Here is a 16,870-nt window from a genome sequence, read left to right on the forward strand (position 1 = left end):
AAGCAAACAATAGAATAACATTTATGCCCTTGTCAACAGTAAGAGCTACATTTTAAGGCCACCCTACACTTAATAACCCGACTAGTCTGCGACTGAATTAAGGGAAATATGACGTCACGGCTCTTGTCAGCTTGAGAGTTGCAGACCGGTCAGAGATAAATCACAAGGAAAATCAAAAGGATTTGACATGTCAAATCCTTACAACTGGATCGCAAGCTCATTCAAACTTCCAGTCAATTTGAAAGCAAACGCACTTAAATACCAACCTTTACATGATATGCAATGCGCATACACAGTAGTGTCATTTTCACACATGCTATGGCAAAAAGCGCATACGTGAGTCGCTGACTAGTTGGAACGCAAGTTGTGCTGTGTCAAGGCTTACTACTTCCTTGCAATTCATCTCCCCTCACTCAATCTCAGACCAGTCAGGTCGTTAAGTGTGCGATGGCGCCTACCCATCGAAACCTTTAATTGGCATTCCAATACCATTATCACATGTCATGGGGAATGCGTGATAAACAGATAGCACCTATATAACAGGATTGCCACTTAATGACGAGACTTGTGCCTTAACTACATTAGATACATAATAAATCATAATGAATGACAAAAATAATACAAGTCAAACAGCATAAATTGTACCCTTAAGTAAAATATATTGCACCTTGCATATAATAAAAATAAAATGAAAGAAAAAGAAACAAAATTATTGTTCTAATAATAACCAGTCGAAAACTAAAAAAAAAGGCCCGTATTCTGATAGCAAGGTCTAACTGAAACTCGGGTTTAAAGTTGTGGTTTATTGGATAGCCAATTGTTACATAAATCACTAACAGTAGAGATATCATACTTCAGCTCATTTGGCTTTCAAATTACGGTACGGTATTCATAATTGTCTAGGAAGTATAGATAAATGATTGTCTTCACCATCAATGAATCAGGAAAGAGCACAGTAAACATAACATACAACTTAATAAAAAAATTGATACTTTTGGCTATTCATACTTGAACCACAACTTTATAAACCTGAGTTTAACTTTAACCTGCTATCAGAATACGGGCCAATATAAATCGCTGGGAAGAAATTACCAAATCTAATGTTCTTTCCCTTTTTGGGTGGAGGATTAAGTACTTGTTATAATTAATAGATCAGCTTTCTTTTTTTATAGAAGAAATCAATACACCTTGTCATCAAGAAGTCTTTTAAATAGGAAACAGTTTCATGTATGTCAGCAATGTTTATTAAATTACCTTTGCTGTACCTTCTTATCGAGACAACAGGTTTCATTGACCACCAGAAATATCTAGTATATTGAGACAATTGCAAAATCAGTACCCTTACTTATATATATACATGTATATATAAAACGATATTACATTCCGCGTGTTGGACATAGATTAATGAGGCAAAGTGGTAATGCATTGTACTTTGTTCCAACAGTTTATTTTGAAGTCCAAAATTTTTACATTAGACACACGTCTTTTTCAGGGATACAAAACTTCCTAAAATCTTAAGGTTTTATTGTAGATGTTGGGTTTGGAAGAGTAAGAGGGTTGTGTTGAGGCAGAAGGATGCATCAATTGGAGTAAAGTGGAGGGACAAGTGAATCTGGCCACCCCTGTAGTCGGGGACTAAACGAGATTTAAAACCTGAATGACTGACAAATTTATCAAGACTCCATGTCAATGTGAGAAAGATAAGAGAGAAGCAATATCAAGGATTTAAAATCACTTGGTTTATGAGGAGACCGTCTAACTCCATCGCGGCTATTGGTCTACTAATGATTCGGTTCAATTGCCACTTGGTCTAACAATCATTTGGTCTAATGGACACACTACCATTTAACCTAACACCCAGATAGTGTAATTTCCCCTTGGTGCACTTATTCATACAATTTTTTTGTACTTTGTCAAATGAAATTTAAAACCTAAAAAAGTCAAACTAGACCAAATGTGTATAGCCTAACTGGAGATTTACATGTAATTAGACAAAGTGGTACATGGCCTAAATGATAATTAGACCAAATGGAATATAGACAGTGGGTGTAGACCAAGTGGCGATTACACCATCAAGGGATGAACTAAGATATTAGGCTTTGACAACAAGACACAAAAATGAGATATGATATTGAATGTTTGACAAAAGGTATATGTGATACAGATGATATGGCTCCATGCTGCAATGCTACAATGTACATCTTTTATATAGGTGTTGTATACACGTACATTTATGTTTCCCCATGTAGAAAGAGCACCCAACTAAACATGCAAGCCTTTTGGATTTGATTCCTACTATTCAAGGCAAATATTGCCCCCAAGCAAGGCCCTCAATATACAATTAATGCATATATTGAATAAATGAGAAATGACATAATAACAATAATATTTACTATGTATAGCGCAGTTACCATGTGCATATATCCAAACATGCTTTGATACTTAGCTGAGGGGCCGTATCGGCGCTAAAGCATAAAATGTATGTTGGTGAATTTCTTGCTGAAAGAAAACATGCCATGGCTAGGATTTGAACCCACGTCCCTCTGACTGAAAGACAAGAGTCCCAACCACTAGGCCACGATGCCCCCACTAAATAATATGAAGTGTGTCAGTACATTTGTGTGGAGTATTTTAACAGAGACTATTAAACACATAGCAAACCTTTCTGCAACTATAAAATATTGTGCAATGAGATGTGTCATGCCAATCGTGCTTATGAAACGGTATACATATTAACTTTACAACTTTATGAGTTAGAAAGGATTGCGCAAATAGCAAAGACAAGCCCATAGCATCATTTTTTTTTTCCTTAGCTTTTATCACCCCCCCCCCAAAAAAAGGGAAGGTTGAAAATCATGTCTTCAACACATTCATTTTTGCTCACCTCGTATCCTATAGACTCAGTACATAATATGATCCTGCATTTTGCTATGTTGATACATTGTTAAGGTGTATGAAACACAGGCTTGCAATGTTGTTGTTTTCTGGGGGTTCATTCAGTATAAAGAATATTCCTGCCATTTAGGAGGCATAAAAGGTCTGTGGCTGATGGATAAAGGGCCAGTCAGAAAGGCAACAATGTGGTATGAGATTGAAAGGCAACACCTGGCATGAGCTGGGCCCGGTGACACAAAACTCTGCAATCAATTGCAAATTCTGCACAGCGATCCTGATTGGTGACGGTGATAATGTTGAATGAAATACCTATGCAACAACGATGCTGATAGCTAGGCAACTGCCGTGTTGTGATTGATTGCAAATCTTTGTGACACAGGGCTGTAGTCCTCTTCCCTGCCTACCCCCATCAGGTGAAAGGAGAGACAAAGTTTGCTTGGCTTGTGCTCTGGTCGGCTTGGGTCTTCCTAACTTTCCTTCGCACACACTTCGGGCACGGTTTCATCTCCGTCTTGCATGCTTTATGGTACACCGACTTGCATCTGTCGCACTGTGATAAAAAAAATTAGAAATTATAAGGATTCTTATTACAAGGAACACAACATTGGGTGATTTCGAGTACGGTGTTGAAATCTGGGACAACACCAACACCAGCTACAACATCGTACTTGAAATCAGGCTGGTGTTGGGATTGACCTCGGAAAATATGACGTATTTCTGGCAGTTTGTGTTGAGCTCTGGTGTTGAATGTCGTCTGCTGAACCTAGCATTACAGCTGGTGTTGACGACCTATGTGCAATTTCCCTATTCACCAACACCGACCAACAGGGATTGGGAAAATCATGATTTCAAGTTCAGTGTTGGTGTTGATGAACTGTAGTTCATGAACAGGAGGCAAATACGATGAAACACCCCCATAAAATTATCTATTACAGTTAAGATGAGCGCAAATCATTAGAGTTTTACACATTTTAATGAAAAATAATGTTTATGCTTTCTGATTATTGCAGTGATTTTAACCTGTGCCTTCTGTACGATGAGATTTTACTGCAATTTCTTCCCGATTTCACTTTCGTCGTCGAGAATTTCTCGCGTAAAGTTGAGATGATCAGCAGCGCAGTGCAGAGGCGTGACGTCATAGGATATCGATAACGCGATCGGTATCACTCCTCTGAACCCAGCTCGGTGTTGGGGCTCGGTTCAGCAGCCTTTTCACGCTCTCAACACGAACACCATACTTGAAATCACCAATTATGACTCAGATATGGCAGATCATTATCAAGTCATGAAATATTCTTTTACTGCATTGTATGAATGGCCATGGCAGGCCTGCCAACTTCTATTTTCCAGGAGTTACCCCATTTTTAAGATTTTTTATCAACCAAAAAGAGGAACACTCCTGTTTTTCCATTTATTTAAGATAAAAAATAATTCAGCCCATGTACATGTATGTATTCGTGTGGTGGGATGGGGCAGGCCAGGGTATAGGTTGTGTGTATGGGTGTAAAACTGATATAGTTTTTCAACACTTTCTCAAAGTTCTCAATGTTAAAATCTAAGAATGCTAAACATGTCTTAATAAAAAATAGTAAGGGCAACACACCCGACATTGAGCAGAAAAATTTGCGCCACATGATTAGGACTGTTTATTCATTTGAATTATTATCTGTATCAGACATCTGAGCAGGGCAACTTTAATACATTATTGCTTGCTTATGACTGTGATCAAATGGGCGGTCAATAAGATTCCAATTGTTTCTCCATGGACCCAATTTATTGCCCGCTCAGGAAAGTCAATGAGAAAATGCGTGGAAATGTAGCGGGCAATAAGGCAGAGCTAACATCCGTGTATTCTTTGCATCCGTAAACGTGTCCTATTGAACCGCGCAGTGCTACGTGTATGTCATAATGTTAATCAAGTTGAGACAATGCTGGATACTGCATCCCAAGTCAAAGGGCGCATTGTTTCAATTACGTTACAAAGTTCAGAGGCCCAGTCTGCTCAACATGAAAATTTACATAATTTTCATTCTCGATGTCTGATTTGAATAATAAAGATATTGACTGGCTTTTCTTTCGTGGAAAATAAGACATATTGCCCTTTTATAATGACTCAGGCCAATATGAATGTATTGCAGGCAATATATTAGATGTTCCCCTCAGGCCAGTCAGTATTATATAAATGTTGGCAGTCCTGCTATTGCTTAATGCAAATCAAGTCTTTACTCCTAATGAAACAATTGCAAATAATAAATTTCTTGTTATCAGCATTCAAGTAGTTATTCAAAACTTTATGAAAAAAAATAATTCTGTATGTTTATACAGGTGAATCTTTCTTGGTTGAATATGTTTGATTTAAAAAAAATATTCATATACTTTTGTTAGATGATTTTTTTTTAATTTATGGGAGGTATTATTATGCAGTCCACTGTATTCAGAAAATAAGCAATTTTTAGCATTTTTTTCCCAAGTGAATAATAGACCAGTCATAACATGTGTGATGGTCTTTTATTCAAAAGATCTGTATCATGTAAAATCGACAATCAAACTTTCCTAAAACTAATACTGATAACAAAATTGCAGCTTACCTGAACAGTAAGATCTGTATCAAAGGGATAGATGATTTTGCTGTTCTCACAGATTTCACAGATAAACCCTTTCTGACTACAGAGGGCGCACTGCTGGACGTGCTTGACGGCAAATACAACTACTTTCCTCAGGATGGGTGAGAGGGTCCCAGTCTGTACTTGATTGAAGTCCTGTTGGAAAATAAATGAGATTGGGCAGTGTTTCATATAAAGCTGCTCTAATTAACATTCGAGAAGTGACAGTGCTAGCGGTAATCATCGCTTTCCTGAAAGAAGATAGAGATGTTTACCAAGCACAATATGATGGAAAGTGTTATATTAAAGCAAATATTCAGTAGTTTGTTCACACTATGAAATACACAAACCCTAGAGTGTTTCATTTATTTTTCATAGGAACAATAATAGCTGAAGAAAAATATCAATGAGTTGTTGTATTCATCACAGCCTTCATCATTGATTCCATCACTGTGACACCATCACTACTTCCACCATCATCATTACCAACCTCATCATCATCATAACCATCACCATTACCATTAGCATCATCATCATCATCACCACCATCGTCATCACCATCATCATTATTACCATCATCATCATCATCATTACCATCATCATCATCACCATCATCATCATTACCATCATCACCATCATCATCATCATAATCATCATCACCATCATCACTATCATCATCATTGCTATTTCCGTCATCATCACAATCACCATCGTCATAATCACCATCATCAACATCATCATCATCATCACCACCATCATCATCAATATCATGAACATCAACACCATCATCTCTATCATCATCACCATCATCATTGTTATTTCAGTCATCATCATTACAATCATCATCGTCATAATCACCATCATCAACATCATCACCATCACCATCAACATCCTTATCATCATCATCATCATCATCATCTGAAACTCACCAGCATGGAGTATAGATGAACATGGTCTAGCATGTATTCCCTTGGCCACACCCTCTTCTTCAGTTCTTCTGCTACGGACTGCTTACAGGTGAACAAATAGGCTTTCAAGTACTTGAGTTGCATACGGACACCCTGTCGAATACAAATATTAAAACCATGAAATTACTTACAAATACATTCAATGTATCCTCAACCCAGGTTGATACTTCTGGGTCTAATATTCTAATGAATCCCAATCATAGATTGGTTGCATAAATCATTTTCAAATTGAAGTTAAAATCGATCTCAACTACCTGATTTCGGAGTTCAATCTCAAATAATGTACTCCAGGCTGAAAATGTTAATAAAATAGAGTAAACTTCAATCATGAGTCAATCCATTTTTTTTTTATTCTTGGAAGACAAAATTTGAATAAAATATAATTTCATATAAAAAGAATTAGTAGGGATTTGAAATCATCAGCTGGCTCATTACATATTCATGAGGATGTGCATAGAACTGCTTTACCAAAATAATGAAAATATTTTAGCATCTCATAACTCTGTTATTCCTTGTCCGATATTGATGAAATTTTCAGTGCTTTTTTGGTCTGATTGTACTCCATCCGTTCAAATTATATTGTTTGAAGCCTGGAGTACCCCTTTTAAACATTCTCACTGAAAGAAAGGCAAAGAACACCATGGCTGGAATTCAGACCACAACCCTCTGCTTGAAAGACGAAAGTATAAACCACCAATCAAGGAAATATAGGGAAACTTCCCCTAAGATTGGAAAATGAAAAAACTGGCAGTATAGCATTAACTATAAACCCTTCTAGCTACTGACAGTGTAGTGAGATCCCTGGGATGATTAAAATCTGCCTTCTTATGGTAGTGTCACACCTTGGCGTTTTAGACAGTGTATGCCCAACGTATCAAAATTTCTCTAAAACGTCGGCATACGGTGAACTTTGATTTTTTTTCCCAACTCTGGACGTATACTTAGCGTATTCATAACCAGTTGGACGTATACATAACGTATTAGTAACTTATATCGAACGCTTCGTTAACTTATAAGTAACGTATTCCAACGAATGCTTAGCGTATTGCTGGCGTACACAACTTATGCCCTACGATAGCCTAACTTACGCATAGCGTGCGGCAGCGTATCACTGACGAACAGGTGTCGTAGCCTAAAAGAAGACACAGTTTTGTCTTGATGTCCAAGAGGAGCAGCTCATGTGCGAATTCCTTCGAGAAAACGCCATTGCCTGGGACATCAAGAAGACATGAGTTCCTCTTGTGAACCCCACCTTTATATACCAATTCCTATAAACGTTGTCAATACGCCATTATACGGTAGCTGTAAGTTATAAACACGTTCAGTAAGTTTTGTGGTCGTCCGGAGCACGTCTTCATACGTCAATATACGTTGGAGTTAAGTTACACATACGTTCAAAGCACGTTACTCATAGGTTAGAAGTTTTAGGGTACGCTGGACATTATCTCGACGTACATCGACTTATGAGTAACTTACGAGTAACGTGTGTCAACGTGTATCAACGATCGCGTAACTTGCCTACAACTTATGGCTCGCGTATGCGGGACGTATGAGCCATACGCTGGCATACGTCGAAAATTTTGTGCTTGCACAAAATTTTTCGACGACCTCGCCGTATGACGACGTATACCAGCGTGTTTTAGCGTACTCTTAACGTATGCAAAACTTACCCGTAACGTATTCGACGTACGCCAGTGTATTCGCCAAATTCCTCATACGTCGGGCATACGCTGTCTAAAACGCCAAGGTGTGACAGCGCCATTAGTAAGAGAGACAAGGACAACATATGCATGCAAGTGAATAAAATAAAGTTTGTGAATCTTTTTCATTTCTTTTTACCCCCCTCGTCAAATATTCTATTAAAAAAAGTTTACAAATAAAACAAATGAGTTTTACTATGACTTCTCTGTACTCCTGGGCCCAGTCTTACAAAGAGTTGCAATTGATTTGATCAATCGCAACTATGGATGGCCAGCAACGTCAACGTCTAGCGCCTTGAGCACTCTACAGAGTGGATTTGGCGCGATATTAGTCTAATTATTATAATTATCTATAATGCATGTTTGTTCAAAATGTTTTCTAACTATGATGTATATTTTATGCATTCATAGTTTTCTTGAAAATTCAATGTGCTTCTCTTTGTTTACAAAGGACATTGGGCAAATTTCCTGTAGAAAAGAATTATGACACTCATGGATTTCTATACAGTTGCAATTGATTGGATCAATCGTAACTCTTTGTAAGATGAGGCCCAGAACTTCTATCAAAGCCCTTGACTTCACCTTAGGACATCACCTACATCACCCTGGGCAATAGTTTCAACTATGACCCCCCCCCCCATCAGTCAACATTTATGTATAACACACCTTGACTTCTTCTAGTTCTGGAACAGCTTTGTAGAGTGATGGGTTGGTTTCAGCTATATCTATCAATGGCATAGCCTCAATCTGCTGCAAGAAACTCTTGGTGTGCTTGGCAACTGCAACAAATAACATAATAATAATGATTATAATAATGATTATAATAATGGTACTACTATTTTTACTGCTACTACTACTACTACTACTACTACTACTACTACTACTACTACTACTACTACTACTAATACTACTAATACTACTACTACTACTACTACTACTACTACTACTACTACTACTACTACTACTACTACTACTACTACGTACTACTACTACTACTACTACTACTACTACTACTACTACTACTACTACTACTACTACTACTACTACTACTACTTACGACTACTACTACTTCAACTACACTACTTCTACACCCTACAAAATGATCCCGTTTATGTATTCACAATATCACTCAAACCTACCTTTTGACATTGCCTTGCATAAAAAAGTAATAGTTGTTGAACAGAACACTATTATAGCTAATCAATTTCCATTCACATTGTGTTCTATTACATACATGTACACCAGCATTCACTGGAAGTTACATGTATTTGCATAATATCACAAAGTGCAAATGCAAATTACAGGTACTTTAATAACATGCAACCAAAGGTGAGGGAAAAAATAAGGCCAATATCCCATATTCATTCAATCAGCTCAATATCTTTACACCCAAAAAACATCCAATACTCCATCAATATGGTTTCACTGTCATTAGCACAAACCACATACATGTATGTGGCCCAAAAAATAAAAAAAAAAAAATAATTGCATGGTTCTTGTACCCCCATTCACCACCTAATATACCCCAGTAAAATTACCTTTTTGTTTCCTGAAATCCCAGCTGTACAATATTCTTGCTGGAATGACAGCTTCCTCATCGATATGACATTCATAGCAATAGTAACATCCATCGTATCCACACACCTTTGCTTTCCCATAGACTGTAATGATAAGAATATTAAAGGGATAAATCCATCATTCCAGTAAAACAGGACACATAGCAAAGATTTAATAGACTAATGGTGACAACAAAATCATGAAGTATACACAAGTAATTACAACAACTCTTACCCCCTGTGAAATATTTTCTGTACGATAAAAGCGATTTTTCAATTCAATTTAATTCCATTCAATTCAATTTATTTTTCTTCAGTATAAAAGCATCAATAAAAATAGTACAAAATGACATGTGTATCAAAAAGTAACATATACATTATACTAAAAGGATAGCAGCCAATAAGAAATTTGACTGCTTCTGCAGCTATTCAGGAATATTTCTAATGTTGAATACAATGTTGACTATTTTCTTAAAGATTTGGTTGGGAAATCGCCTTTAGTTTATGTATTTTTTCTCTGCTCCATCCTGTTCCAACCTTCCTCCCTTCCTTGCCTGTATGCTCCTTTCCCTTCTCCATCTAATTTTCTTCTTCTACTGCCCTTCCTTTCCCACTCCTCTTATTGTTATTTGTTTTGGCGTCACCTGTGCCTGGGAGGCGAAAAGCGACCTGAATCACTATGACCCGCAGGTCTCTCCTCCCGATATAACTGATTGGGGGGAATGCAGGTAGACCACTACACCGGAGTTTCCCCCTACTCTTATACAAATAGTGCAGTGGGTTCTTAACGTGCAAAGGTGGTGACTCTCCTCTACACGGGGCCTCCATTTAACGTCCTATCCGAGGGACGGAGTGTTTTCCATTGTAACATAGCCTGCATCTATGAAACATGGGAGAGATGTTTACACACAACGGACTCTAACTCGTTCGACGGGCAGACGCGTTACCGACTGAGCCAACACCGCTCTGACTTATATGACTACTAAGCATATATTTCTACTATTGCTGCTGGTATCCGTGAGTCACATATGTATCGGTATGTGAAAACTGTACATGTTTATATTTTACATCTGTTTATAATTCTGCATAAGTATTACAATGGGATCAGGCCAATTATCACTATCTCTTAGGGGCATTGCAAGAAACTTGCGAAAAATTGCAAGTCAATTTTCCTTCCTGAAATCCAGCATATGCTGTGCAATTAATTGCAACTTTGTAATTGATTGCTAAACTGCCCCATGAAACTAGAGGTGTTAATTGGATTTGCTAAAGTTAAAAGTGATCAATCAATCATAAATTGCAACAGAATATTTGCCATTGATTGCAAATATTTTCTTGCAACACCCCCTTGGTCCCATATCTATCTGATGTTGTATGTATAAATGCATGCATAATTTTTCTAATAGTGCATAGGAAGAAACCTACCATCGATTGCAAGTCTATTTTTCGGTCCTAAATCAATCATAACTTTTTTTATTAATCGCAGGTTTAAAATTGAACGCTAATCTACTTCTTGAAACAAGCAGTGTAATCTGATTTTTCTACAGTCAAAAATCATCTATCGATTGTAAATTTGCAACAGATAATTTCCAACTGATTGCATATATTTTCTTGCAACACTCCCTAAGACTTGTTTTGTTATGATTTATAAATGTTTGAACATTATTGAATTAATAAATTATATATGTATTTTCATAAAGATCAGTATCAAAATATCAAGGTCTTTAAGGGAATTACTCACTAATCCCTACTGGCCTAGTGCAGCCTTTGCATTGGTAGTTCTGAGAGTCCAGACCCTTCTCATTGGCGATGGTTGTCACTCCAGATAGAAGGTCCTGTGTGCGCTAAAAACCAACAGTATAAACAAAGAAAAAAATAATTACTTTAGATTTGAATATATCTCCCTGCCTTTTATAATAAACAGATCATAACTAAGTGATTTGTTCATGTTTCATAAAAAAAGGAAGGGGAAAGAGCCCATTGCCCCTACCCTACACCAGAATGACATGACCTACATAGCAAATTTGAAAGCCCAATAGGTTGTTTGCATCACTTTATTGTGCAAAAAGCAATAAAGGAACAGTGTAAGAATGACAGCAATACATATACATTTACAGAATAAAAGAGAGCCCAGGACATGGTCACATTACTGACGCAAGCAGGGCAGATTAACATAATGTTACAGTTAAATAGTTAAACTACCAAATAAGATGGAACATTCTGTGAAAGTATAGAATATAGAATATAGAATGATAGAATATTAGATATTCATAAAATATTTCTTGCCTATAATCTATCTGGTTTTTTTCATAAACCTTTTCCTTTGGGTTAGTTTCACTATAAACTTTCTTGAACATAAAAAAAAACTCTATGCAGAAAATGTAAATGTAAGAATATATTATTCATGAAAAATAAAAAGAAATAATAGAAATACATGGAAACACAATCGATACACGGGAAGTGTTTGTTAAATATTTCATTGTGTGAACAAACGAAAGGAAGGGGCTTGGATGTCATAAAAGGATGACTGTCTGAAGTCTCGAGAAAGAAAATGAAATTACCGAGTCGGCATGTTTGGATGCCGGTGAGCTGCTGAAGGGGATGATTTCAAAATCCAAAGGAAAATCAGCGGGTTGTGGAGAAGATGGTGCGGAAGTCTGCTGATTGTGATGATGGATGAAAACAGAAAAAAAATTCATGGTGATTAAATATATACTCTGCGTCCCACAACAAAAGAAATACGTTTTTTGAGATAAATTTCACAATTCTGCTGAAGGGAATGATTTCAAAATCCAAAGGAAAATCAGGAAAATGATGAATGAAAACAGAAAAAAAGGCATCATGGTGAGTGAAGTACTGATATATAGTGCATCCTACAAAAAAGAAACCCGTTTTCAGAAACAAAATTTTACAATAATTAAATATGTTTTTACTATAAATTTGATACTTATGGTAAGAGTTGAATTTTATCTTTAATTTGAGACCAACAGCTTAGCACATGGTTCATGGATGGCAGATTACAAATGACAAATAATGAGGCATATCAGAAGCGATCTGCGCAGAAACTCACTTTTGAATTTGAATCCACTCTCATTTTGGGGATCAGTCAGAGAAACTCACTAAAGCATACAAAACAAATGCTAATGAGCCAATTATCAAATAAACTATGTTGTCATATCACGAACCAGCCTTGTCCAGTTTTTCTGCGCAAACTGATTTTGACATTCAAATTTAAAACATGTATTGCTCATTAATGCATGAAGAGTTTATCTCATATTTGGTATCAAAATACAGAGGAATAATCAAATTGTATGATTATATTAATGAAATATCATAATTTGTTGTCTTTGAAGAAAAAAGACATGGGAATCCCAGTTTCCTTGTTTTCTGGGATGCACTGTATATACATGTATGATCAGTTTTCCCACCTTGAAAGAAACATGCATGCTGTTTTATTAAAACATACTGTATGAATGAAAAAAAAAACCAATCCCAGTTGTAAATCAGACTGGTAGCAATTGTTATGTACATGTAAATGTATGTTTATATTAGGTATGATTATGTTCAAAGTTGGCATAGCCAACCGCCAGATGACAAATTATTCTGAAAATTAATTGAAAATATTACACAGCAATCAAACTTACTCATTTTGCATAATAACACAAAGTATATAAAGATTAGAGCACAAATGTGATCAATATAGTTTGATAAACAATATTTCTTTAAATCGACCAAGGTTTACGTATTTGGAGACAGTTGACAATAGAAGTGATGGAAAGGAGAAGGCATCAAGCATGAGAAAATACATGTACACGTACATAAAGAAAAGTCTCTACAAAATGCAGTAATTCAAAGACAATTCATGAAATTTTTCTCATGCTTTCCTCACTTAAATCAAATTAAGTTGTCCAAATGGCTGTTCCACAAGTTTTTTTGTAAAGTTATGCATAACTTTACAAATGAATGGGGTATGTCCTCAGATGCTGACGATAAATCAGAATCTCCATCACTTAATAATTCCCATTACATGTAGTTAAAAAGTGGAATACATAACATTTGTACATTAATATTCTTTTTAGCATGCCCTGAATACAAAATTCATTGCAAAATCTGAAAATTAATTCACACATTTTTGGGGAAGCACCAAATAAATTGAAGGTATAGGTAAAGTCCTGAATAGTTTTTAAATTAAATTTAAAAAAACTCTCTTTGATGTAATTGTTAAAAGTCTTAAAAAATAAACTCTTTGATGCAAAGAATTTTATCAATGAAGCAACATAAAATAAATTAACTATCAAATTATGTCTGGCAAGTGATCATGACGTGATGCAAGAAATCATCTTTATAGAAGTGAGAATTTCAAAGCATATAAATGTACAGTAAAATATGCACTTGTTTCAGAAGGGGTCCATATCGAGTCAAGATAATAGTCTGATACTCAAGCTCAAGTTTCCAAAAAAAATTGCATACTAAAAATCTTGAGAAATTCACATGTAAGTGAACAGACTCAAAGTCAATCCCTCTGGAACATTATTTTCTTCTTCAATTCTGCAAAATAATAAAATATCACTCACTTTGGAGAAGAAAAATTCTAACATGAAAGATGGTAGACTAAACATCATGTTGAACACAGGTTGACAAGAAAAGTGTGGGTATCTTTCAATTTACTCTGCATTTATATACAAATATCCATCACAGTACTAACCCAAATGCATTTCATCACTTTCTATTTCCATGTTCATAGGTGCAAACACTTCTTAGAAAATTTCCCACACCTGGGTCCTGTAAAACAAAACTTAGCGATTGACTGAAGGACCGGTAAAATGAATAACTGCATTATTCATTATACACGTAATCAATTGTAAAATTAAGAATGTCATCAATAACTACGTGCTTGTGATGCAAGGCTCTAGTGAGTGGTGACGCATCCATAATCTATCATCTTGAAAGTCTAAGTACACAGCTTAAAGAGTTTTAATGATACTTCACTGTACAAGTAGGTTATACAGAAGGATTTAATATTTTAATGAATGACTGCGATCAATTGTAAATTCTAAATATAATCACTTGTTCTATGCTTGTGATGTAGGGCTCGCATGAGTGGTACCACATACTTAATCTATCATTTTGATAGTATACATCCCATCTTCAAGAGTTTTAATGAGACTTCAATATACAAGTACACTGTAGTTTATAAACAGAAGCATAAACTGAATCACGAGAAGAGATAAAAGTGTTTAAATGTATACGTCATACTTGGGATCTGAAACTGGGACACCAATGAAAATTAATATGCTCAACCTCATTCCTGAATATTAATAGAATGGGGATTTATATGATGTAGTACTAAACCTGCTAATTGACTAATACACGCAGAGAGGCTATTTATAAATATGGCATATAATATCAAACAAATAATGCACGTAAGATAAAATTTAGTTCCCACAGTCGAGATTTGCATCACAAATGAAAACAGTGATCTCAATCGTAGAGTGATTGTAGTGATAGTTTCAGATCGTATCCGATCAGTCCTGGCAATCGTACTTATCGTAGGAAAAATGTTATTAGTTCAAAGCTTCTTGTGATCAGTTATGGAAAGTCAATCGTGGCGTTCGTAACATACATGTATCACACAATAGTGGGGACAAGAGAGTTGTTAAATATCGTAGCATATATGTACGATGTACCAAGCATATACTATGTGTACAGACTACAAGTCAGTATAAATACATGGATATGAGTTACATGTAGCATCTTACTGAATCTTTAACAAATGAAAAGACTATGGCATTTTCATAATTCGTCGCACGCACCACGAACCGTCCTCTCTGCGCACTTTGATGCGAAAGTTAGTTTTGCAGAGAACTCATTTAAAAAAAAGGTTTTTCAAAACCAGCAATAAGTGCACCTACAAGGAGAGCAAATTATTTACAAGTGTCTTTGTTCGATAGTTCAGGTTCCAAATTTTCATCCCGTATCTTTACATTTTCTTGAAGTGAATTATTTACGCCACAGTGGGCATTGTAACAGAGAGGATGGTTCGTGGTGAAATTGCGAGGCGCAATAGCGCACTGTATCTGTGCAGAGAGGACGGTTTGTGATGCGTGCGACGAATTTGTTGAAGCATATAAAGAGTTGAGGAAGTACATGCATTGTGATTCGAAGTACTGCGCAAAATGTGGTGAATAAAAAAGTGTATATGTGAGTATTTAGACTAGAAGAGCTCATTGAAATGTTTAGTGTGCATGAATGCATCCAGTCTTGGCTAACCTTCTGGGCATGTTTCATTCCCAAATAACACAAAATACAAATACCTTCATAGTATGTGCTGTAGAGGCAACTTTGCCTGATGTGTCACTGGTTGGCCAGGTCAAAGTTGAAAGGTTACTACTGACAGGCGTGATGGCCTTGTCTGTGGTGTCCATGTAGTTCTTCAGTAAGGTTTGGTAACTCTCTGCAGAAGAGGACAATTACGTAGAGAGAGAGGCAATGAGAGAGAGAGAGAGACAGACAGACACAAAGACACAGAGGCAGATATAAAAAAAGGAGAGATATAAAGAGAGCAAGATAGAGAGATAGAGAGAGAGAATGCAAGAAAGGCAGAGAGAGAAAGAAATATAAGAATTATTACATTATGAGACATAAGTGCATCAAAGCACTTTAACAGTTTCAGTTTCCCCTCCGTGATGTATGTGTGACAAGAAATATCAAGCAATTTCAATGAAAATATTAAGAAGCACTTGGAAATGGTTTTGAATGTTGGCCTATATATGAATTATAAATATATAAATAAATCAAATGCAAAAAAACTGAACTTTTCTTCTACTTATATATACATTTATATACAGTACTTAGGATAAAAGAGCTGAATAATTATACATTTTGATCTTTACAAGGATAACAAAAACATTATTTCAAAAGCACCCACATGTATTTATCATTGCTTTTTTTTATTCAAACATTGTTTTCAGAATATTTCCTAGTATTGAAATGATCTACTGTACCTCCTTTATCTTCTTCATCTCTCTTCTTCTCTCCTGTCTTTATATTTTCTTCACAACATCATTTACATTAAAATGTTGTAATTGAAATTATTATGTGCGTACATGAATCCTCCCGGTCATCACTCATCTTCACTATCATATCAT

The 16,870-nt window shown here is 36.0% G+C and overlaps 1 protein-coding gene across 3 annotated transcripts in view; it reads right to left on the reverse strand.

The window, feature by feature from the left end:
* Positions 1-922: 922 nt before the first annotated feature.
* The window catches only part of LOC121427500 (pleckstrin homology domain-containing family M member 1-like), a 37,433-nt gene continuing 21,485 nt past the window's right edge, over positions 923-16,870 (reverse strand). Inside the window, exons 9-16 of one of the 3 annotated variants that reach the window (XM_041623924.1) lie at positions 16,037-16,176; positions 12,284-12,379; positions 11,464-11,566; positions 9,705-9,827; positions 8,833-8,945; positions 6,428-6,559; positions 5,484-5,654; positions 923-3,445 (exon numbers count right to left, since the gene is read on the reverse strand). In XM_041623924.1, coding sequence (XP_041479858.1) covers positions 3,305-3,445; positions 5,484-5,654; positions 6,428-6,559; positions 8,833-8,945; positions 9,705-9,827; positions 11,464-11,566; positions 12,284-12,379; positions 16,037-16,176 — 1,019 coding nt within the window. In that variant the 3' untranslated portion in view covers positions 923-3,304. Of the gene's footprint in view, positions 3,446-5,483; positions 5,655-6,427; positions 6,560-8,832; positions 8,946-9,704; positions 9,828-11,463; positions 11,567-12,283; positions 12,383-16,036; positions 16,177-16,870 lie in introns of all 3 variants that reach the window. The other 2 variants (XM_041623923.1, XM_041623925.1) reach the window with 2 other exon arrangements.

Source organism: Lytechinus variegatus, chromosome 14 (assembly GCF_018143015.1).
Source record: "Lytechinus variegatus isolate NC3 chromosome 14, Lvar_3.0, whole genome shotgun sequence".
NCBI lineage: Eukaryota > Metazoa > Echinodermata > Echinoidea > Temnopleuroida > Toxopneustidae > Lytechinus > Lytechinus variegatus.